At 41.6% G+C, this 19,127-nt stretch overlaps 1 protein-coding gene across 1 annotated transcript in view; it reads left to right on the top strand.

Moving 5' to 3' along the window:
• Positions 1 to 19,127, top strand: part of EFCAB6 (EF-hand calcium binding domain 6) — a 1,149,121-nt gene that overhangs the window by 986,693 nt on the left and 143,301 nt on the right. Inside the window, exon 25 of the mRNA XM_030215418.1 lies at positions 12,772 to 12,963. Coding sequence (XP_030071278.1) covers positions 12,772 to 12,963 — 192 coding nt within the window. The remainder of the gene's footprint in view (positions 1 to 12,771; positions 12,964 to 19,127) is intronic.

The following is a 19,127-nucleotide window of genomic DNA, read 5'->3' on the forward strand; positions in this document are numbered from 1 at the left end:
AGGGGGGCAGACTTAGGACTAATGTCAGGAAGTATTTTTTCACGGAGAGGGTGGTTGATATGTGGAATGCCCTCTCATGGGAGGTGGTGGAGATGAAAACGGTAATGGAATTCAAACATGTGTGGGATATAAACACAAAGGAATCCTGTTTAGAAGGAATGGTTCCATGGAATCTTAGCAGAGATTGGGTGGTGACGCCAGTAATTGGGAACAAAACAGGAGCTGAGCAGACTTCTATGGTCTACGCCCCGATCGTGACTGAATAGATAGGGATGGGCTGGAGTCTAAATTTTAAGGGGCTTCGACATTAGCTTGAGAATTAGTACAAGAACAATAGTGGGAAGATTTCTACGGTCTGTGCCCTGAGAATGACAAGGATACATACCATGTAAAATGATTTTATCTTGTTGGCAGACTGGATGGACTGTACAGGTCTTTATCTGCCGTCATTTACTATGTTTTGAGATGCCCTTATCCTTCGAATTCCAACAGCCTTAGCATCTACAGTACAATGCTCCCCCCTTTATTAAATGTGGTAGAGGTAAGATAAGTTTCTTTCTCCTTTATATGTTTACCCCTTGAAATGGTAGAGGCTTGTGGAAGGATTTTAAAAAATATAATCCTTTTGAAGAAGGCTAGCCTCCCAAGCTATCCAAATGGAGAACTGATGTTATTGATTATTCTAAGGGGGGTGCCCTGGTTGTAGGATGGTCCATTGATGGACTCCTTGTCCTATCTCCTCCTTGCTTCGTACAGGAGGGGAGGGAGGATTTTCCTTTAAGGCCCTGGGATAGAGTCCCTCCAAAAATATCACTCAAATAAGGGGGAGGTCTCTAACTCCCACAACTGAAGATACATGCAAAACAATTACTGCGTGAGGTAGTCTGTCTGTCCTGCAGCTATACAGCATTGAAAAACACTGTACTACTCCAGACTTTCTTTATCTGTATTTGAGATCCCTTTCAATAACTAGTCCTCTGGTGCAAAGGGTTTCCCATGTACAAGGGCAAACTTATTCCCTCTCTACAAAGATTTTTCCACGTGGGAAACTATCTTGTACATGTTCCAGCCTGTGATAAGTATGAGGCTGTTCCTACCCTAGTTAGGCCCCTAGAGGGCGCTGTTCCCCTAAAATGTCCAGGGAGAAGGGCTGGGTGAGTCACTAAAGGGAGCCAGTAAGGGATTGATAGCAGGAGGTCGCTAGGACCGAGGCGAGTCCTGGAGGAGGATCAGGTGCAGCAGGTTGTGGGCTGGGTCCTGTTTAGCCATTAACTACTTAATACCCCACCTTCGTGGGAGGAGGAGGAGAGCTAGCAGCTGAAGCAGAGAAGCGGGGAGCTAATGCAGAAAGATCCCCATGGAAAGTACTGGTGAGCCCTATGGACTGGTGGTGAACTGTGTATAAAGAAAGGAAGCTGGCTGGGGTAAGAAGGCCCTTGAGCTTTAAGTATAAGAACTGTGTGTCCAAGTACAGAGAGAGGCAGGCTGCAAAGCCTGCGGTTGGAAGTCCCCAAAGTATTGCTGTACTGAGAGAAGCAGGCAGCAAAGCCTGGGGATAGAAGTCCCCAAAGTATTGTGGAGCTAAAGGAAGTGTGCCCTAGGGGCTGAAATAAAGTTTTGTATGAGTAATATTCTGTTGGTGAGACCTGATTGTGTTTGCCTTTTGAGAAGCAGGTCACCCCGAGCCGAAAGGGGTATGAGACTCATTTGCATATAATCTGCATACTAAAATCCAGCTCACCCTGAGTGCAAAAGGGACCTGGGATCTAGAGGTTGGAGCCTCCTCTCATGAGAGAGGAGGTGGGGGATGTCACAAAGCCGTCCAGCTCTTTTGCGAGTCTTTTCTCTCTGTGTCCCTTTGCCTTGAGGGTTAAGTTGCTTTTCTACTCCATTATTAAATATTGGGCAGAGGGGTTACACTCACTTCATTGTGGACAGAAACAAACTTAAGGAAGCCTACACACTAGATCTATACTAAATAGGCCAGAAAGCTTGGCTTAAGTATACACTGCAGTTCACATTGAAATCCATACCACAAAGAAATCCACGCACTCTCTAGGGGTGTCTGCCTTATATAAGTGCAGGTAAAGTTATTGTAGCCATTCTAGAAAGTGGGGATACTGTAACCTAATGGTGCCCATCTCCTCTCTACATGGGATTGGTATGGTCTTGAATTCAGGATCACACTAGGCTAGCGAGGATCCTAAAAGGATGCTTACAATATAATGACAACAGAGCCTATATCCTTGGAACAACAGCCAGCAGGCTTTCAAGCAAAAAAGACAGGGGGTGGAGGAGCATAATTCCATTAGTTATGGCAGTGAACTGTAAAAGTGCTGCCAAGCTAATAATTTGTTCACTGCTGAGGGATAGTTGTGGGGCAGTGGAGAGCATGTGGAGGAAATGTGCTGGAGGCATCCAGACATGGATGAGATTTCCATGAGAATAGAGGGTACCATACCTCATACCTTTTCCCACCCACTGATTTCAAGCACAAGTACCTCAATAAAAGTGCACATATGCATTTCTTTCCACTGAACTAGGAGCATCCAAAGGAACCCAGCAGAACAAGCTCTGGAGAGAGCAGATAAATGGGATCAAGAAGTGGAGGAAGAGAGCTGAGAGCTGACTATAGAGGATATACCTTTTTGGCAATCCTATTAGACATATGCGCCTTATTTAAACTGTATTTGATTTTTTTTCTTTGTCTCACTACACCAAACACATATGTAAAAAATGTGTTTTGTCCCACAACACAATATGTATTCCATATTATGTCTTACTATTTTTGTATTAAAGCACACGCACTGTTCTTTTAAATAGTTACACTTCTTGAGTGCATGTAACCATACCTGTACTTTCTACATTTGATAAGTAAGAGGGGCTTTGTTCTTGTTTTTATTTTAAACTTTTGTTTTTTTCACAAATGCCCCTGACAAAGCCTCAGGCGAAACGTGGTCATATTGGATCATTTTCAGTTATAAGTTTTGGTTGTTCTTCATCTGTGATTCGTTCTGTCCTTTAATATATGTTTCTTATAAAGCAAAGTTGAAGGATATGTGCCAAACTCTGGCAATTTTATTTTGTCAGCATCAGAATAGAGAGAAAGCAAGTAGAGCCGAAGGATGGGAAAAAGACTTGAAAGGTTTTTTTCCTGTTTTGCTTAATCAGGCATTTACATTTGTTATAAGCAAAGTACAGTGGTGGAAATAAGTATTTGATCCCTTGCTGATTTTGTAAGTTTGCCCACTGACAAAGACAGGAGCAGCCCATAATTGAAGGGTAGGTTATTGGTAACAGTGAGAGATAGCACATCACAAATTAAATCCGGAAAATCACATTGTGGAAAGTATATGAATTTATTTGCATTCTGCAGAGGGAAATAAGTATTTGATCCCCACCAACCAGTAAGAGATCTGGCCCCTACAGACCAGGTAGATGCTCCAAATCAACTCGTTACCTGCATGACAGACAGCTGTCGGCAATGGTCACCTGTATGAAAGACACCTGTCCACAGACTCAGTGAATCAGTCAGACTCTAACCTCTACAAAATGGCCAAGAGCAAGGAGCTGTCTAAGGAGGTCAGGGACACGATCATACACCTGCACAAGGCTGGGAATGGGCTACAAAACCATCAGTAAGACGCTGGGCGAGAAGGAGACAACTGTTGGTGCCATAGTAAGAAAATGGAAAGAAAGTACAAAATGACTGTCAATCGACAAAGATCTGGGGCTCCACGCAAAATCTCACCTCGTGGGGTATCCTTGATCATGAGGAGGTTAGAAATCAGCCTACAACTACAGGGGGGAACTTGTCAATGATCTCAAGGCAGCTGGGACCACTGTCACCACGAAAACCATTGGTAACACATTACGACATAACGGATTGCAATCCTGCAGTGCCCGCAAGGTCCCCCTGCTCCGGAAGGCACATGTGACGGCCCGTCTGAAGTTTGCCAGTGAACACCTGGATGATGCCGGAGAGTGATTGGGAGAAGGTGCTGTGGTCAGATGAGACAAAAATTGGAGCTCTTTGGCATGAACTCAACTCGCCGTGTTTGGAGGAAGAGAAATGCTGCCTATGACCCAAAGAACAACCGTACCCACTGTCAAGCATGGAGGTGGAAATGTTTATGTTTTGGGGTGTTTCTCTGCTAAGGGCACAGGACTACTTCACCGCATCAATGGAGAATGGATGGGGCCATGTACCGTACAATTCTGAGTGACAACCTCCTTCCCTCCGCCAGGGCCTTAAAAATGGGTCGTGGCTGGGTCTTCCAGCACGAACAATGACCCAAAAACATACAGCCAAGGCAACAAAGGAGTGGCCTCAGGAAGAAGCACATTAGGGTCATGGAGTGGCCTAGCCATCACCAGACCTTAATCCCATTGAAAACCTTATGGAGGGAGCTGAAGCTGCGAGTTGCCAAGCGACAGCCCAGAACTCTTAAATGATTTAGAGATGATCTGCAAAGAGGAGTGGACCAAAATTCCTCCTGACATGTGTGCAAACCTCATCATCAACTACAGAAGACGTCTGACCGCTGTGCTTGCCAACAAGGTGTTTTGCCACCAAGTATTAGGTCTTGTTTGCCAGAGGGATTAAATACTTATTTCCCTCTGCAGAATGCAAATAAATTCATATACTTTCCACAATGTGATTTTCCGGATTTAATTTGTGATGTGCTATCTCTCACTGTTACCAATAACCTACCCTTCAATTATGGGCTGCTCATGTCTTTGTCAGTGGGCAAACTTACAAAATCAGCAAGGGATCAAATACTTATTTCCACCACTGTATATGCCATTGTTGTAATTATACTGTTATGTATGTTGACATATTTGCCATTATAGTAGACATATCTGATCAAGTTTGTTCAGTACCCTTATTTTATCATCCTCAAGAGGGTGGGGAAAATGGAGCTACAGTTGACCTAGTTTTGGCACTCTTTGGGCCCAATGCTCAAAACCTAACACCAACGTTAGAGCCAAATAGCGCTGGACTAGAGCCTGTGCTAATCTGCGCTGGAAGCTCAGTGGGCTCTAGCAGATGAAACAATGCGCGCCAGAGATTGCTGGAGAACAGCTGGCCAAGGCGAGATATGATAGAGGTCTAGAGCCTGTGCTAATTTGTGCAGAATGCTCAGTGGGCTCTAGCGCAGGAAACAGCATGCATGCCAAATATGACTGGAGAAGAGATGGCTGAGGGGAGATATGATAGAGGTCTATAAAATACTGAGTGGAGTGAAGTATTGTTTACTTTTGCCAAAAATACTAGGACTAAGGGGTGCATAATGAAGCTACTAAGTAGTAAATTTAAAACAAACCAGAGAAAATATTTCTTCACTCCCAACGTGTAATTAAACTTGGAATTCGTCTCCAAAGAACGTGATAAAGCAGTTAGCTTAGCAGAGTTTAAAAAAAGGTTTGGATAATTTAATAAAAGAAAATCTATAAGCCATTATTAAGATGGAAAAATCCACTGATTATTCTAGGGCAACCAGCATAAATCTGCTTTACTATGCTGGGATCTTGCCAGGTACTTGTGGCCCTGGATTAGCCACTGTTGGAAACAGGATACTGGGCTTAATGGACCTTTGGTCTGTCCCAGTATGGCAATGTTTTATGTTCTTATGTAGTTGTATTTAAATGTAAACAAATGGCTGTAAATGAGGTCATTTTACTATTCCCTCCCAATGCTCAGAGAACAGCGCACAAGCAAACCCCTGCTCATACCACTGGAAAAAACAACTTCCACTTGAGAGTTAGCATTGGTGGGTTTGAAAAGAAAATTTCTTGTGATTTTCTCTTTAAAATCTGCCGGTTTTCATTTGCTTTGGAAGCAGAAGGAAGCCTAGGCAAGCCTCTAAGCACTCGTACTGAAAACAAATGTGTGCGAGTCTGAGCAAACCTGAAAGTGAAAGTGTACACTGGTGCCTGTTTCCCTGCACTTAAATAGAGGAGTGTCGTAGCCTTGTTAGTCCACTCTTAAGGTTATCAATAGAAAATCAAACAAAATAAAACATGGAAAAGAAAATAAGATGATACCTTTTTTATTGGACATACAGTAACTTAATACATTTCTTGATTAGCTTTCGAAGGTTGCCCTTTGTCAGATCGGAAATAAGCAAATGTGCTAGCTGACAGTGTATATAAGTGAAAACATTCAAGCATTACTATGACAGGGTGGGAGGATGGGGGTGGGTAGGAGGTATGCATGGGGACATCAAAGCATATCATTGATATTCTAACAGGATTGGTGTGGATAGGTGAGGGGTGGGGTGATCAACAGAGAAATACAGCTTTATGGTTTATAATGGGCTAGGAACCCCAGATCCTTGTTAAGTCCTTTCTGTTGGGTGTTAAAATATTCAATCATTCTGACTTCAAAGGTCTTACGTTCTTGTATGGTTTTAAAGTTACCTTTCAGGATTCTCACTGTGAAGTCACTGGTACAGTGTCCTGGTCCTGTAAAATGCTGACCAACAGGGGTGGGAGCCCTACTGGCACCAGTATTGGTCATGTGATGTCTATGTAAATTGAATCTTGTCTTAAGCATCTGGCCTGTTTCTCCAATATAGCATCCTTCGTTACATTTTTTACACTGAATGATATATACCACATTGGAAGATGAGCAAGTGAAAGATTCCTTTATGTTGAATATCTTTCCTTTGTGGATGACTGTGGGGTCCTGTGAAATATTTTGGCATAGTTTGCAACTGGATAAATTACAGGGAAGTGTGCCCTTCTGTTCCTTTTCAGTCTGTGATGGAAGTTTACTTCTGATTAGCTTGTGTTTTAAGTTGGGTGACTGTCGGAAGGCCAGTACTGGTGGGGATGGGAATATCTCTTTCAGTAATTCATCCTCCTGGAGTATAGGTTGTAGATCTCTTATGATTTTCCTCAGTTTTTCCAGCTCTGGATTGTATGTCACTACAAGGGGGATTCTGTCTGTGGATTTTTTCTCCTTGTACTGTAGCAGATTCTCCCTGGGTGTTTTGAGGGAGGAGGCAATATTCTTGGAGATTATTTTGGGGTTGTAGCCTTTCTGTTTGAAGGATGCAGTCAGGCTTTTAAGGTGTCTGTCTCTATCCCCTGGGTCAGAGCAGATACGGTGGTATCTTGTGGCTTGGCTGTAAATGATGGATCTTTTTGTATGTGAAGGATGGAAGCTGGAGTTGTGGAGGTAGCTGCATCTGTCTGTGGGTTTCTTGTATATAGATGTTTGTATACAGCCATCATTGATTGAGACCGTGGTGTCCAAAAAATTGACTTTTTGTGGTGAGTAGTCAATTTTGATTCTGATTGTAGGATGGTATGTATTGAAGGCAGAATAAAATTGTTTCAGAGTTTCTTCACCCTCCGTCCAAATCATAAAAATGTCATTGATGTACCGGTAGTATTTTAGAGGTTTGGTCTGCTGTGTATTCAGAAATGTCTCTTCCAGCTCAGCCATAAAAAGGTTGGCATATTGGGGTGCTGTCCTGGTGCCCATCGCAGTGCCCATTATTTGTAGATAGATATCATTGTTAAAGCAAAACTAGTTGTGAGTTAAAATGAATTTGATTAATTTTGTAATAGTTTCTGGTGAGTATTGATGGTCCAGTGTGGATTTTTTTAGGAGTCTTCCACATGCAACTATGCCATCCGCATGTGGAATGTTGCTGTATAATGATTCTACATCCATCGTGACCAGAAGGGTGTTAGGTAGTAGTTGCTTGATATTTTTCAATTTATTCAGAAAGTCTGTGGTGTCTTGTATGAAGCTGTTAGTTTTGTGTACGAGAGGTTTCAGAATTCCCTCTATGAATCCAGATATTTCTTCCGTGAGTGTGCCAATACCTGATATGATTGGTCTGCCAGGGTTTCCCGGTTTGTGGATCTTGGGTAGCATGTAGAATGTGCCCACAGAAGGCTGGTTTGGTATGAGTTTCTTCAGGTGAGGTTGCGCTTGTGTAGGAAATGTTTTGATAAGGTCTTTTAGCTGTTTTGTGTAATCCTGTATGGGGTCCTCAGTTAGTTTCCTGTAGTATTTATTGTCTGAGAGCTGTCTGTGCCCCTCTTCAATGTATTTTTGTATGTCCATAATTACCACTGCGCCTCCTTTGTCTGCGGGTTTGATGATAATGCGTTCATTAGTTTGTAGGGTTCTTATGGCCGTTCTTTCTGGTGGGGTAAGATTGTACAGGATTCTCTTATGTTTGTTGGAAAGTTGGAATTTCACCCTATGTCTGAAACTTTCTATGTAATTATCCAGCTTGTAGTTTTGTCCTTCCTGTGGGGTGAAATAAGTGTTCTTTTGTTTAAGACTGTATTCCGGTCTGTTTGGTGTCCCTTTATTATAGAAATGCGTTTTAAGGCGCATTTTTCTAAAGAATTCTTCTAGGTCTGAATATAGTTGGATTTCATCTAGTTTACTGGATGGGCAAAATGAGAGCCCTTTGGAGAGCACAGAGACCTCATGCTGTGATAATTGATGGTTCGAGAGGTTTATTATCCCCATTTGGTTTGCATCTGTAAAGGTGTGATCAGTAAATGGTCACTGTCTTGATCTCATTTTCTCCTCCAACTGTTCACCTTCTAGTTTCCTTGCCTCTGATCATCCCTCCTCTGATCACCATCTTATAACTTTCACACTTAAATCTCCTCCCTCCCAGTCCCGTCCTATCCTATCTAATTTATCTAGGAATCTTCACGATATTGACCCTTCATCTCTATCCTCCCATGTTTCAAACCTCCTCTCTACTGTGGCACCATCCACGTCTGTCAACGAGGCTGTTTCTTCTTACAACAATACTCTATCCTCTGCCTTAGAACTCTTGCACCTTTAATGACCCGCCCCTGTAAGGCGTACAAAACCCAACCTTGGCTGACTTCTAATATCGCTACCTACGTTCCTGTACCCGCTCCGCCGAACGCCTCTGGCGGAAATCTAGGGCCCTTGCTGATTTCTTACACTTAAGTTCATGCTGACCTCCTTCCAATCTGCTCTTTTACGTGCCAAACAGGATTATTATATCCAACTGACCAACTCTCTTGGCTCTAATCCTCGACGTCTCTTCACCACATTGCACTCTCTCCTCAAGGTGCCCCCTCCCCAACTCCCCCTTTCATTATCTCCTCAGACCCTTGCTGAATTCTTTCACAACAAGGTTCAAAAGATAAACCTTGCTTTCTCTACCTCACCACCTCTCCCTCCACTAGTCCGTTCCCCTCTCTCTTCTTCCCCTCATTCCCTTTCCTTCTTTCCTGAAGTTACTATTGAGGAAATTACACTTCTCCTTTCTTCCTCAAAATGTACCACCTGTTCCTCTGATCCCATTCCCACCCACCTTCTTAATGCCATCTCTCCTGCTCTTATTCATTTTATCTGTCACATTCTCAACCTCTCACTTTCCACTGCGACTGTCCCTGCTGCCTTTAAACATGCTGTGGTCACACCTCTCCTTAAGAAGCCTTCACTTGACCCTACTTGTCCCTCTAATTACCGACCCATCTCCCTCCTTCCTTTTCTCTCCAAATTACTTGAGCGTGCTGTTCACCGCCGCTGCCTTGATTTTCTCTCCTCACATGCTATTCTTGACCCACTACAATCTGGTTTTCGCCCTCTCCACTCAACCGAAACTGCGCTTACTAAAGTCTCCAATGACCTATTACTGGCTAAATCCAGAGGTCAATATTCCATCCTCATTCTTCTTGATCTTTCCACTGCTTTTGACACTGTCGATCACAGCATACTTCTCGATACCCTGTCCTCACTTGGATTCCAGGGCTCTGTCCTTTCCTGGTTCTCTTCCTACCTCTCCCTCCGCACCTTTAGTGTTCACTCTGGTGGATCCTCTTCTACTTCTATCCCTCTGCCTGTCGGCGTACCTCAGGGTTCTGTTCTTGGTCCCCTCCTCTTTTCTATCTACACTTCTTCCCTTGGTTCATTAATCTCATCCCACGGCTTTTCCTACCATCTCTATGCTGATGACTCCCAAATCTACCTTTCTACCCCTGATATCTCACCTTGCATCCAAACCAAAGTTTCAGCGTGCTTGTCTGACATTGCTGCCTGGATGTCTCAACGCCACCTGAAATTAAATATGACCAAAACCGAGCTTCTCATTTTCCCCCCCAAACCCACCTCCCCGCTTCCCCCGTTTTCTATTTCTGTTGATGGCTCTCTCATTCTCCCTGTCTCCTCAGCTCGAAACCTTGGGGTCATCTTTGACTCTTCTCTCTCCTTCTCTGCTCATATCCAGCAGACTGCCAAGACCTGTCGTTTCTTTCTTTACAACATCCATAAAATTCGCCCCTTTCTTTCCGAGCACTGTACCAAAACTCTCATCCACACCCTTGTCACCTCTCGTTTAGACTACTGCAATCTGCTTCTTGCTGGCCTCCCACTTAGTCACCTCTCCCCTCTCCAGTCGGTTCAAAACTCTGCTGCCCGTCTCATCTTCCGCCAGGGTCGCTTTACTCATACTACCCCTCTCCTCAAGACCCTTCATTGGCTCCCTATCCATTTTCGCATCCTGTTCAAACTTCTTCTACTAACCTATAAATGTATTCACTCTGCTGCTCCCCAGTATCTCTCCACACTCGTCCTTCCCTACACCCCTTCCCGTGCACTCCGCTCCATGGATAAATCCTTCTTATCTGTTCCCTTCTCCACTACTGCCAACTCCAGACTTTGCGCCTTCTGTCTCGCTGCACCCTACGCCTGGAATAAACTTCCTGAGCCCCTACGTCTTGCCCCATCCTTGGCCACCTTTAAATCTAGACTGAAAGCCCACCTCTTTAACATTGCTTTTGACTCGTAACCACTTGTAACCACTCGCCTCCACCTACCCTCCTCTCTTCCTTCCCGTTCACATTAATTGATTTGATTTGCCTACTTTATTTATTTTTGTCTATTAGATTGTAAGCTCTTTGAGCAGGGACTGTCTTTCTTCTATGTTTGTGCAGCGCTGCGTATGCCTTGTAGCGCTATAGAAATGCTAAATAGTAGTAGTAGTAGTAGTAGTTGTTTGGGCTCTGATTTTCACATGCCTCAGATGTGTCTCCAAGGTGTCTGGGGATGTTGGTTCTGCAGAGCTGTAGCTATTCAAGGAAAAGCAGTTTCTCTCTCTGTGATTTTGCAGGAGAGAATTCAGCTTATTTTCTTTTTTGCGGATAGCAATGTATTGTTTTTCTCCTTGGATGTTATGCAGGTCTTCTTTAAGTTGGTTCACAAGGTGTGGATGTAATTCCTCCATGTTCCTCATGATTACATCCTTTTGGGTTTGTATTATTCTTTTTTTCTTGTAGAGTTGATGTATAAGTTCATTTCTTAGTTTCTGACTAGTGCATTTGCAGAGTTTCTCTGCATAGTCAGAATTGTAAGTAGTAGCCAAAGGATTTTTGATCCTCAGTCCTTTGGGAATGATGTCATTCTTCTTGCAGATTGTCAGAAAGTAAAGATGACTGTTCACTTTTGTTTCTTTTTCCAAAAGTTTGTTCATTTGCTTTTTCATGCGGCTGTATGCGGTATCTTCCATCTTAAGTAGAGGAGTGTGGTAGCCGTGTTAGTCCACTCTTAAGGTTATCAATAGAAAGCACTTAAATATAAACCTTTCAAGTGAATAAAATTTTCAAAGCTTATATTTAAAGGTGCAGAATAGCTTTTACAGTGCACATATAAATAATTTGAATTCCATTAGTTTTGAATATTGGAGAGCGATGGGGGTCTTTTACTAAAGCTTAGCTCGAGTTATCTGCAGCAGGGCCCATTTTATTCCTATGGGCCCTGCTGCAGATAACTCGAGCTAAGCTTTTGTAAAAGACCTCCTATATTTCTGCATTGTTCCCATAGTATGGGTCTCGCGCTGTTTGCTTCAGCACCAGAGCTTTGAGCATCGGGGCCTATGTGACAGCCTAGTTTACTTAATGGAAGGAACCACCCTGAGCTTACAAAGGAGAAAAAAACACTTTAAAAAAACCCCCAGTATCTAAGAACAAAATATATTGCCTTTCAAAATGTAAATTATTTTTTAATATTTCAACCACTTTTGATCTCATCCATTTCCCATTCACGTTTGAGTTTTATTTGACGTACCGCTTAATCAAATATATATATCAAAGTGGTTTACACTAGAGATAAAATAAAATCCTTTCACTTTATACATTTATGGGTCAATATTCAAAAGCTCTTATCCAGATTTCAGGCTATCTGGTTAGTGTCATGGTGGAGCATGGTTAGAGCCAGAGTGGTCCCAACACTTATCTGGATAGCAGGGATATACGAGTCTGTTATTCAGATAGTTTATATGGATAATTTGTGATATCAAAAAGGCTGTCTTAATTTATCTGCATTAGTTATCCAGATAGTAGATGGAATATCTTCCCTGTCCAGATTAGTTCTGGTGATGGCCTCATTTTCCAAAACAATCAATGACGACCACTACCTCTACGACTGGCAAAAAAAAAAAAAAACTCTGATCATGGTGGTTGAATATTGGATTTTTCTTTCTTCAAGTAACATTTTCCTCTACATTTCAAAAAGCTGACCTGTACAGTTTTGTCAAAATTAGTTTAAAACGATTTGTTTTCCTCTGGTGATTATAATTTGTTTACCAAGAAGTTTATCAGGTTCAGGTTTATTTGATATACCACTAAGGGTATTTACCATCATAGTGGTTTTCAGCGTCAATACTTATTTTCGTCAGTTATAAAGAAGAGAAATATGTATAAAATGTTGTTTTGTTATTTTGCGCAAAGAAATAATATATATCTTATTTTCCTCAGGCTTTTTCAGAGTTTGATAAGGACTCTACTGGGACCATTATGCCTTTAGAATTCCATCACATACTTGACAATTTCTGTTCTAAATTAACAGACAAGCAATTTGGTTACCTTCTTACCAAAGTGAAAATGAATGATGACAACGCTGTAGACTGGAAAGCCTTCCTAAATAATTTCAGTTTTTATGATACTGAGGTAAGAAGAGTTGAGTTAAACTCATTATTCTTTCCAACTCAACAGAAGTTGGAAATAATTATACAAAAAGGGTTGAGAATATTTCTCTATCTATATGTATGTCTGTCTGTGTATCAGGAGGCAACCCCCCCCCCCCCCCCCCCCCCCGCTACAAATCAACCAATAAGGTGTGGAAAATTTTACTCAAAATAAATAACAACACTGTACTACATTTTCCACTCAACAAAATGATACAGAAAATCAGTATATTATTCAAATATAATATGGGAGAAAAAAGAGTCTCACAGAGCTCCTAGACAATGTAACCATCTATTGGAGCTAAAACGGATCTTAATCTGATCCTCTGTTCATCATTGGCTCTAAAAAAAACCTCCAAAAAAGCATATTATTCATTGCTCACTAACAGATATAAAAAAAACTTTTGAAAATAGCTGTAGTGACAAAATTGGAGACCATTGCTAGAGCGTTTTTCAAAGGACTAGCGCTACCTAAGCCCTGAAGCAGTTTTTTCGAAACGCTGGCCACCGTTGGCTTGGAGCGTCTGAAGAATTGTGTTTGAAGTCCTCTAGCGTAAAAGATAAGTGCTCATTTTGCATTAAGTTCTAATATATTGCGAAGCAACAGTTTTATGGAACTATAAATTTTGTCACTACAGCTATTTTCAAAAATTTTTTTATATCTGTTGTGAGCAATGAATAATATGCTTTTTTGGAGGTTTTTTTTAGAGCCAATGATGAACAGAGGATCAGATTAAGATCCGTTTTAGCTCCAATAGACGGTTACATTGTCTAGGAGCTCTGTGAGGCTCTTTTTTCCTCCATATTATATTTGAATAATATACTGATTTTCTGTATCATTTTGTTGAGTGGAAAATGTAGTAAAGTGTTATTAAAACAAAAACCTCCAAAAATGTAACTAAATGGAATGAAACTTGGCATGAGAACAAAAGTGTAAAAAGAAAAAATGATTTTGAAAATGTGGCAAATTGGACTGGGATTCCAGAGAAATAAGTAACCCCCCCACCCCCCCCCCCCCCCCCCAAAAAAAAGTGCCTAATGCATTTCTATAGAAGTTCTAACTTCTGTACTGAAACTTGGGATAGAGGAAAAAAAAAGAATAAAAAGGCGCATTGAATTTTGAAAAGGGACAAATTCCAGAAAAATAAGCCCCCCTCCAAAAAAAATGGCCAAATGCATTTCTATGGGAAATGAAGTTCCAGTTTCTATAGCATAGAAACTTAGTTGTAGAACAGGGCAAGTCAGTTTAAAAGTAGAATTACCTACTCCAAAATTACCCCTCTCCCAGAGCAGCCCACCTTCCCCAAACTACCCTCATAGCCTAAAAACTACCCATCTTCAACTGCCTCACTACCCCAAATACTGCCCTCAAACCCAAAAGTACCCCTGACAACTGCCACACCACCCCTAGAACTGCCACATCCACAATAACTGCCCCTTTCAACTGCCCCACAACCAAAGAGTACCCCCCCTGAAATTAACATATCACCCTTACAAATAAGAACATCACGTAGACACAACTCGATACCGTGGTTCAATGAAGAACTGAAAAAAAACTAAAAACACAATCTAGGAAACTGGAACACGCATGGAAAAAAAAGACGAACAAACACTCAACGTATGGAAAAAATTACAAAGGAAATATAATTACGCAATAAAACAGACCAAAAGGTCGTACTACAAAACTAAAATTGGGCCGGACTATAAAAACATGAAGAAACTATACCATCTCGTGAACAAACTTCTAGACACAACACCGGTTACCACAACCAACACTGACATCCCATCCTCAGACAACCTTGCTAAATATTTCAATGAAAAAGTCATAAACCTACGCAAAACCCTACCTCAGAACAACATGGACACAGAAAACTTCATTAATGGTCTAGACCCAATCCCTGGTGAATACCCTGCTGACCGAATATGGTCCAATTTCGCTGTACTCACCACCGGCATAGTTACCCGGGCGATTAAACAATACTCAAACAGTCACTGTCAACTGGACACCTGCCCCAGCTACCTAATATGATCTGCCCCCCAACACTTCATAATAGATCTAACATCCCACTTAAACTTCATGCTACAACAGGGTATATACTCTCAAGAAAAAGGCAACATCCTGCTCACCCCAATACCAAAAGACACCAAGGAAAAAACAAATGATATTACCAACTACCACCCAGTAGCTTCTATCCCATTAGTAGTCAAACTCATGGAAGGACTGGTGACCAAACAACTCAATGACTACATAAACGAATTCACTATACTACATGAGTCACAATCATGATTTCGACCCATACACAGCACCGAAAACAGTACTACTCACTCTCCTAACCAAATTCAAGCAGGAATACAATAGGCAAGAGCTTCTCCTCCTCCAATTTGACAAGTCAAGTGCATTCGACATGGTTAACCATAACATACTGCCAAGAATCCTAGAATACTTCGGAATCAGTGGTGGCTTGGATTAAGGGTTTCTAACCACAAGACATATCAAGTGAAATCAAAAACAAAGCATATCGTCAACGGAGGAAACCAGGCTGCAGAGTACCGCAAGGATCACCACTATCATCGATCCTCTTCAACCTCATGATGACTCCACTAGCAAGACCCTATCCACCCAAGGCCTCAACCCATCTTATCTATGCTGATGACCTTACATTATACATCCATACAAACATGATCTGGCGGAAATCACCAACGAAATCAAACTAAGCACATGGGCAAATGTATTCCACCTAAAACTCAACACAGAAAAAATACACTGCTCTCATCATCTCATCCCAATACAAAACCACAAACTTAACACCCCAGGATACATCCTCCTTGTCTCAGACAGCCTGAAAATTCGCAGAGTAACAAATTTGACCGTAACCTATGACTAGAGACCCAAGCGAAATCCACCATAAAGAAATGTTTTTTCTCAGTGTGGAAACTCAAACGCGTAAAACCATTCTTCCCAAGGGAAATATTTTGTAACCTGGTACAGTCCATGGTATTAAGCCACATAGATTACTGTAATGGAATCTATGCGGGATGCAACGATCAAATCATAAAGAAACTTCAGACCGCCCAAAATACAGCAGCCAGGCTTATATTGGAAAAACACGTTTTGACAGCGCCAAACCACTCAGAAAAAATTGCACTGAGGCTACCAATCAAAGAACACATCACTTTCAAAATCTGCCCGACGCTTCACAAAATCATTTTCAGTGAGGCACCGGGATACATGACAGACCTCATCGACCTGCCAACCAGAAACACCACAAAATCTGCACGATCATATCTAAACCTCCACTACCCAAGCAGCAAAGGACTCAAATACAAATCCACCTATGCAACCAGCTTTTCCTACCCTAAGCGCACAACTATGGAAGCATTGCCCAAAAGCAGTAAAAACTATGCTCGACCATCAAATTTTCAGAAAGCACTAAAGACAGACCTGTTCAGAAGAGCATTACCCCACTGGCCAACATAAAATACCAGTCACTTGCGACATAACATAAATAACTCTTCTTCCCCTTTCCCTATCTAAGTTGCCCCCCAACTGTTCTACCATACATATACCTCAGTATACCACAATATCACTTTGTATTCATTCATACTATATATTTGTTTTAAACCATAATCGGCTAACACCGTTAACGGTTATATGTAAGCCACATTGAGCCTGCAAAGGTGGGAAAAGGGATACAAATGTAACAAATAATAATAATAATAATTCCCTCCCCACACCCATAAAATCTTTCATGTAATGACACACCAACACACCACCCCCAAGCTACATTGCCTCATGCAAACACCCACCACACAGACTACCCCCCACAACTCTCCTATCATCTTGCAAACTACTGTTCATCCAAAGTTACCCTAGCTGGAAATGACTCAACACTCAACAAACTGATCCAATCCCAAAACCTATCCCCCTGTAACTGCTCCACCACTCCAGAAATTGTCCCATCCCCAAAACTAGCACCCCACTTGTCTCTACGTGTTCCAAACTGCCTGACTTCCTAAAACTTGTCACCCCATCCAGTCAGGTTTTCAGGATATCCACAATGAATATGCATGATAGATTTGCATATCAAGGGGGCAGTGAATGAAAATTGATCGCATGAATATTCATTGTGGATTCCTTATTAACAGTGGGATGCTCAAATATGTGGCAGACTGCATGCATCAGTGTTTCCAAGTTGGTCCTGTTGTACCCCCTTGCCAGTTAGTTTTCAGGATATCCACAATGAATAGTATGACTTGATTTGTATATACCTTGAAAACCTGATTGGCAAGGACTGACTTGGGAAAAACTGGCATACATGACCGTCATGGACCTTTGATCTGACATAGTATAGCAGTTCTTATGAATTAAACGGAAACATACCCTGCAGCCACAAAATCCCTACCTCCCCTCTATCAATAGCTGCAGGTAAAAACTAGGACAGATCTGCATGGAAGTCACCATGCAAAAAATATTCTGATTCTCATGTCATGTGAGCAATAGCAAAGTAAATCTATCCATTACCAGGCACACAGTGAAATAATATAAAATCTGGGGGGAAAATTATAATTCAACATGCATGTAGCAAACATACCATACAACAGTAACAATAATCCCTATTATTCAAACAACCAGAGTTCTACCAATGAATATGTAGCACTACAAATATTACAATGGGTCCTATAACACCATTACACCTACTAATGGAAAACAGAACAAGTGGGACTGCTACAAATTTCTACACAGAAAATACATGCAAACAGAATATTGCACCTCATTCACATGCAAAACATAGAAAAACCCTTCCTAAATAGAGAACAAGAGATCACAAATTAGTAATAGAAATATGAAGGCAAAGCTTGAACTGGAGAAATATTAAAAAAAAGAAATTATGTTTCTTTTTGAACTGAATACAATACAAAGAAATCCATTATGCACATTGCCCAAAGCTTTCTGATCCAGTTAAAAACATTCAAAATAAAACACTTTGTTCTACCTTTGTTGCCTGGGCATTTTATTGTTCAATCATATTCATTTCAGTTTCTCTTTTCTGCTTTCCTGACTTCTGCTAACTCTGCTGTCCATTTGTTATTTCTCCTCTCTCCTCCTGACTTTTTCCATTTCCTCACTACATCTGTTTGATACGATTGTTCCCTTTCAGCCTTTTCCTCCCTTTCTTTCTACTCTGCCTCTCTGTCCACTCAAATGTCACCCTGTTTCTCCCCTCCAGTCCTCCATCTTCCATCTTTTTCTGTCTTTGTAGATGATTTTGAGGTCCCCAGGCCAGCGGGGGTTGTCCCTACTCTCACCCACATTCATTCTGGTGGAGGATAACTGTCATCCTTGTGGGGGGATAACCTTACAATAACACTTAACCAGTTAACAAGTTCAGCAACAATGTTCTTTATTCTTCTCTTACTTAGTACAGCAATCAGTTCTCAAACTATAGTAGTCAGAGTGCAGCTAATGAAATAAGAAAAGAGAAAGATTAGAAGTAGGAGCCAGGGGAAAACTCAGATTCCCAACTCTTCACCTGGAACTCCCCCGAACTACTGTTTGAAATTCCCTTTTATTGGTGCCACTACTCTGCCCCTCACCCGTCTTTTTTCTGTTATGTACACAGAACTGTGACTTCTGTTCTAGTGTGCTTGTGGTTAGCTAGCACATCCTGTTTCTAACTGCCAGCACTTCTTGTCTTAACTATTTCTGACGTTGTAGAAAATGTAGAAATTGTTCATACTATGGATCCTACTCATACATGCTTATCCCAGGCTGGTTCTTTTTGGTATACTTACACTCCTGTTGTGTTCACACAACTAATCTCTCTGAGAAGGCGAGACTGATGAACCCATCATATCGAGCTCTTAGGATATTTGGGGCCTTAGAGTGGAACAACGCAAGGGTTAAGGTCACTGAAAAAGAATATTAAAGATGGTGCTGAATGGAAAGAGGGAAGGCTGTGTCAGCCAGGCTGCACCAAAACTCAGGTTTTCCTCCACTTATTTCCCCTCCCACTTGTAGGCACTGAGTTGGGAAGCTCCATGAGAGAAGGAAGAAAACATATGATTTAAACAGGAGAGGTTAACAATGGTTGCTGCACATCTGCACTGTTGTTGTACAAAAATGTTCTGTGTAACATCATGCTTTTT

Source organism: Microcaecilia unicolor, chromosome 9, assembly GCF_901765095.1.
Source record: "Microcaecilia unicolor chromosome 9, aMicUni1.1, whole genome shotgun sequence".
Taxonomy (NCBI): domain Eukaryota; kingdom Metazoa; phylum Chordata; class Amphibia; order Gymnophiona; family Siphonopidae; genus Microcaecilia; species Microcaecilia unicolor.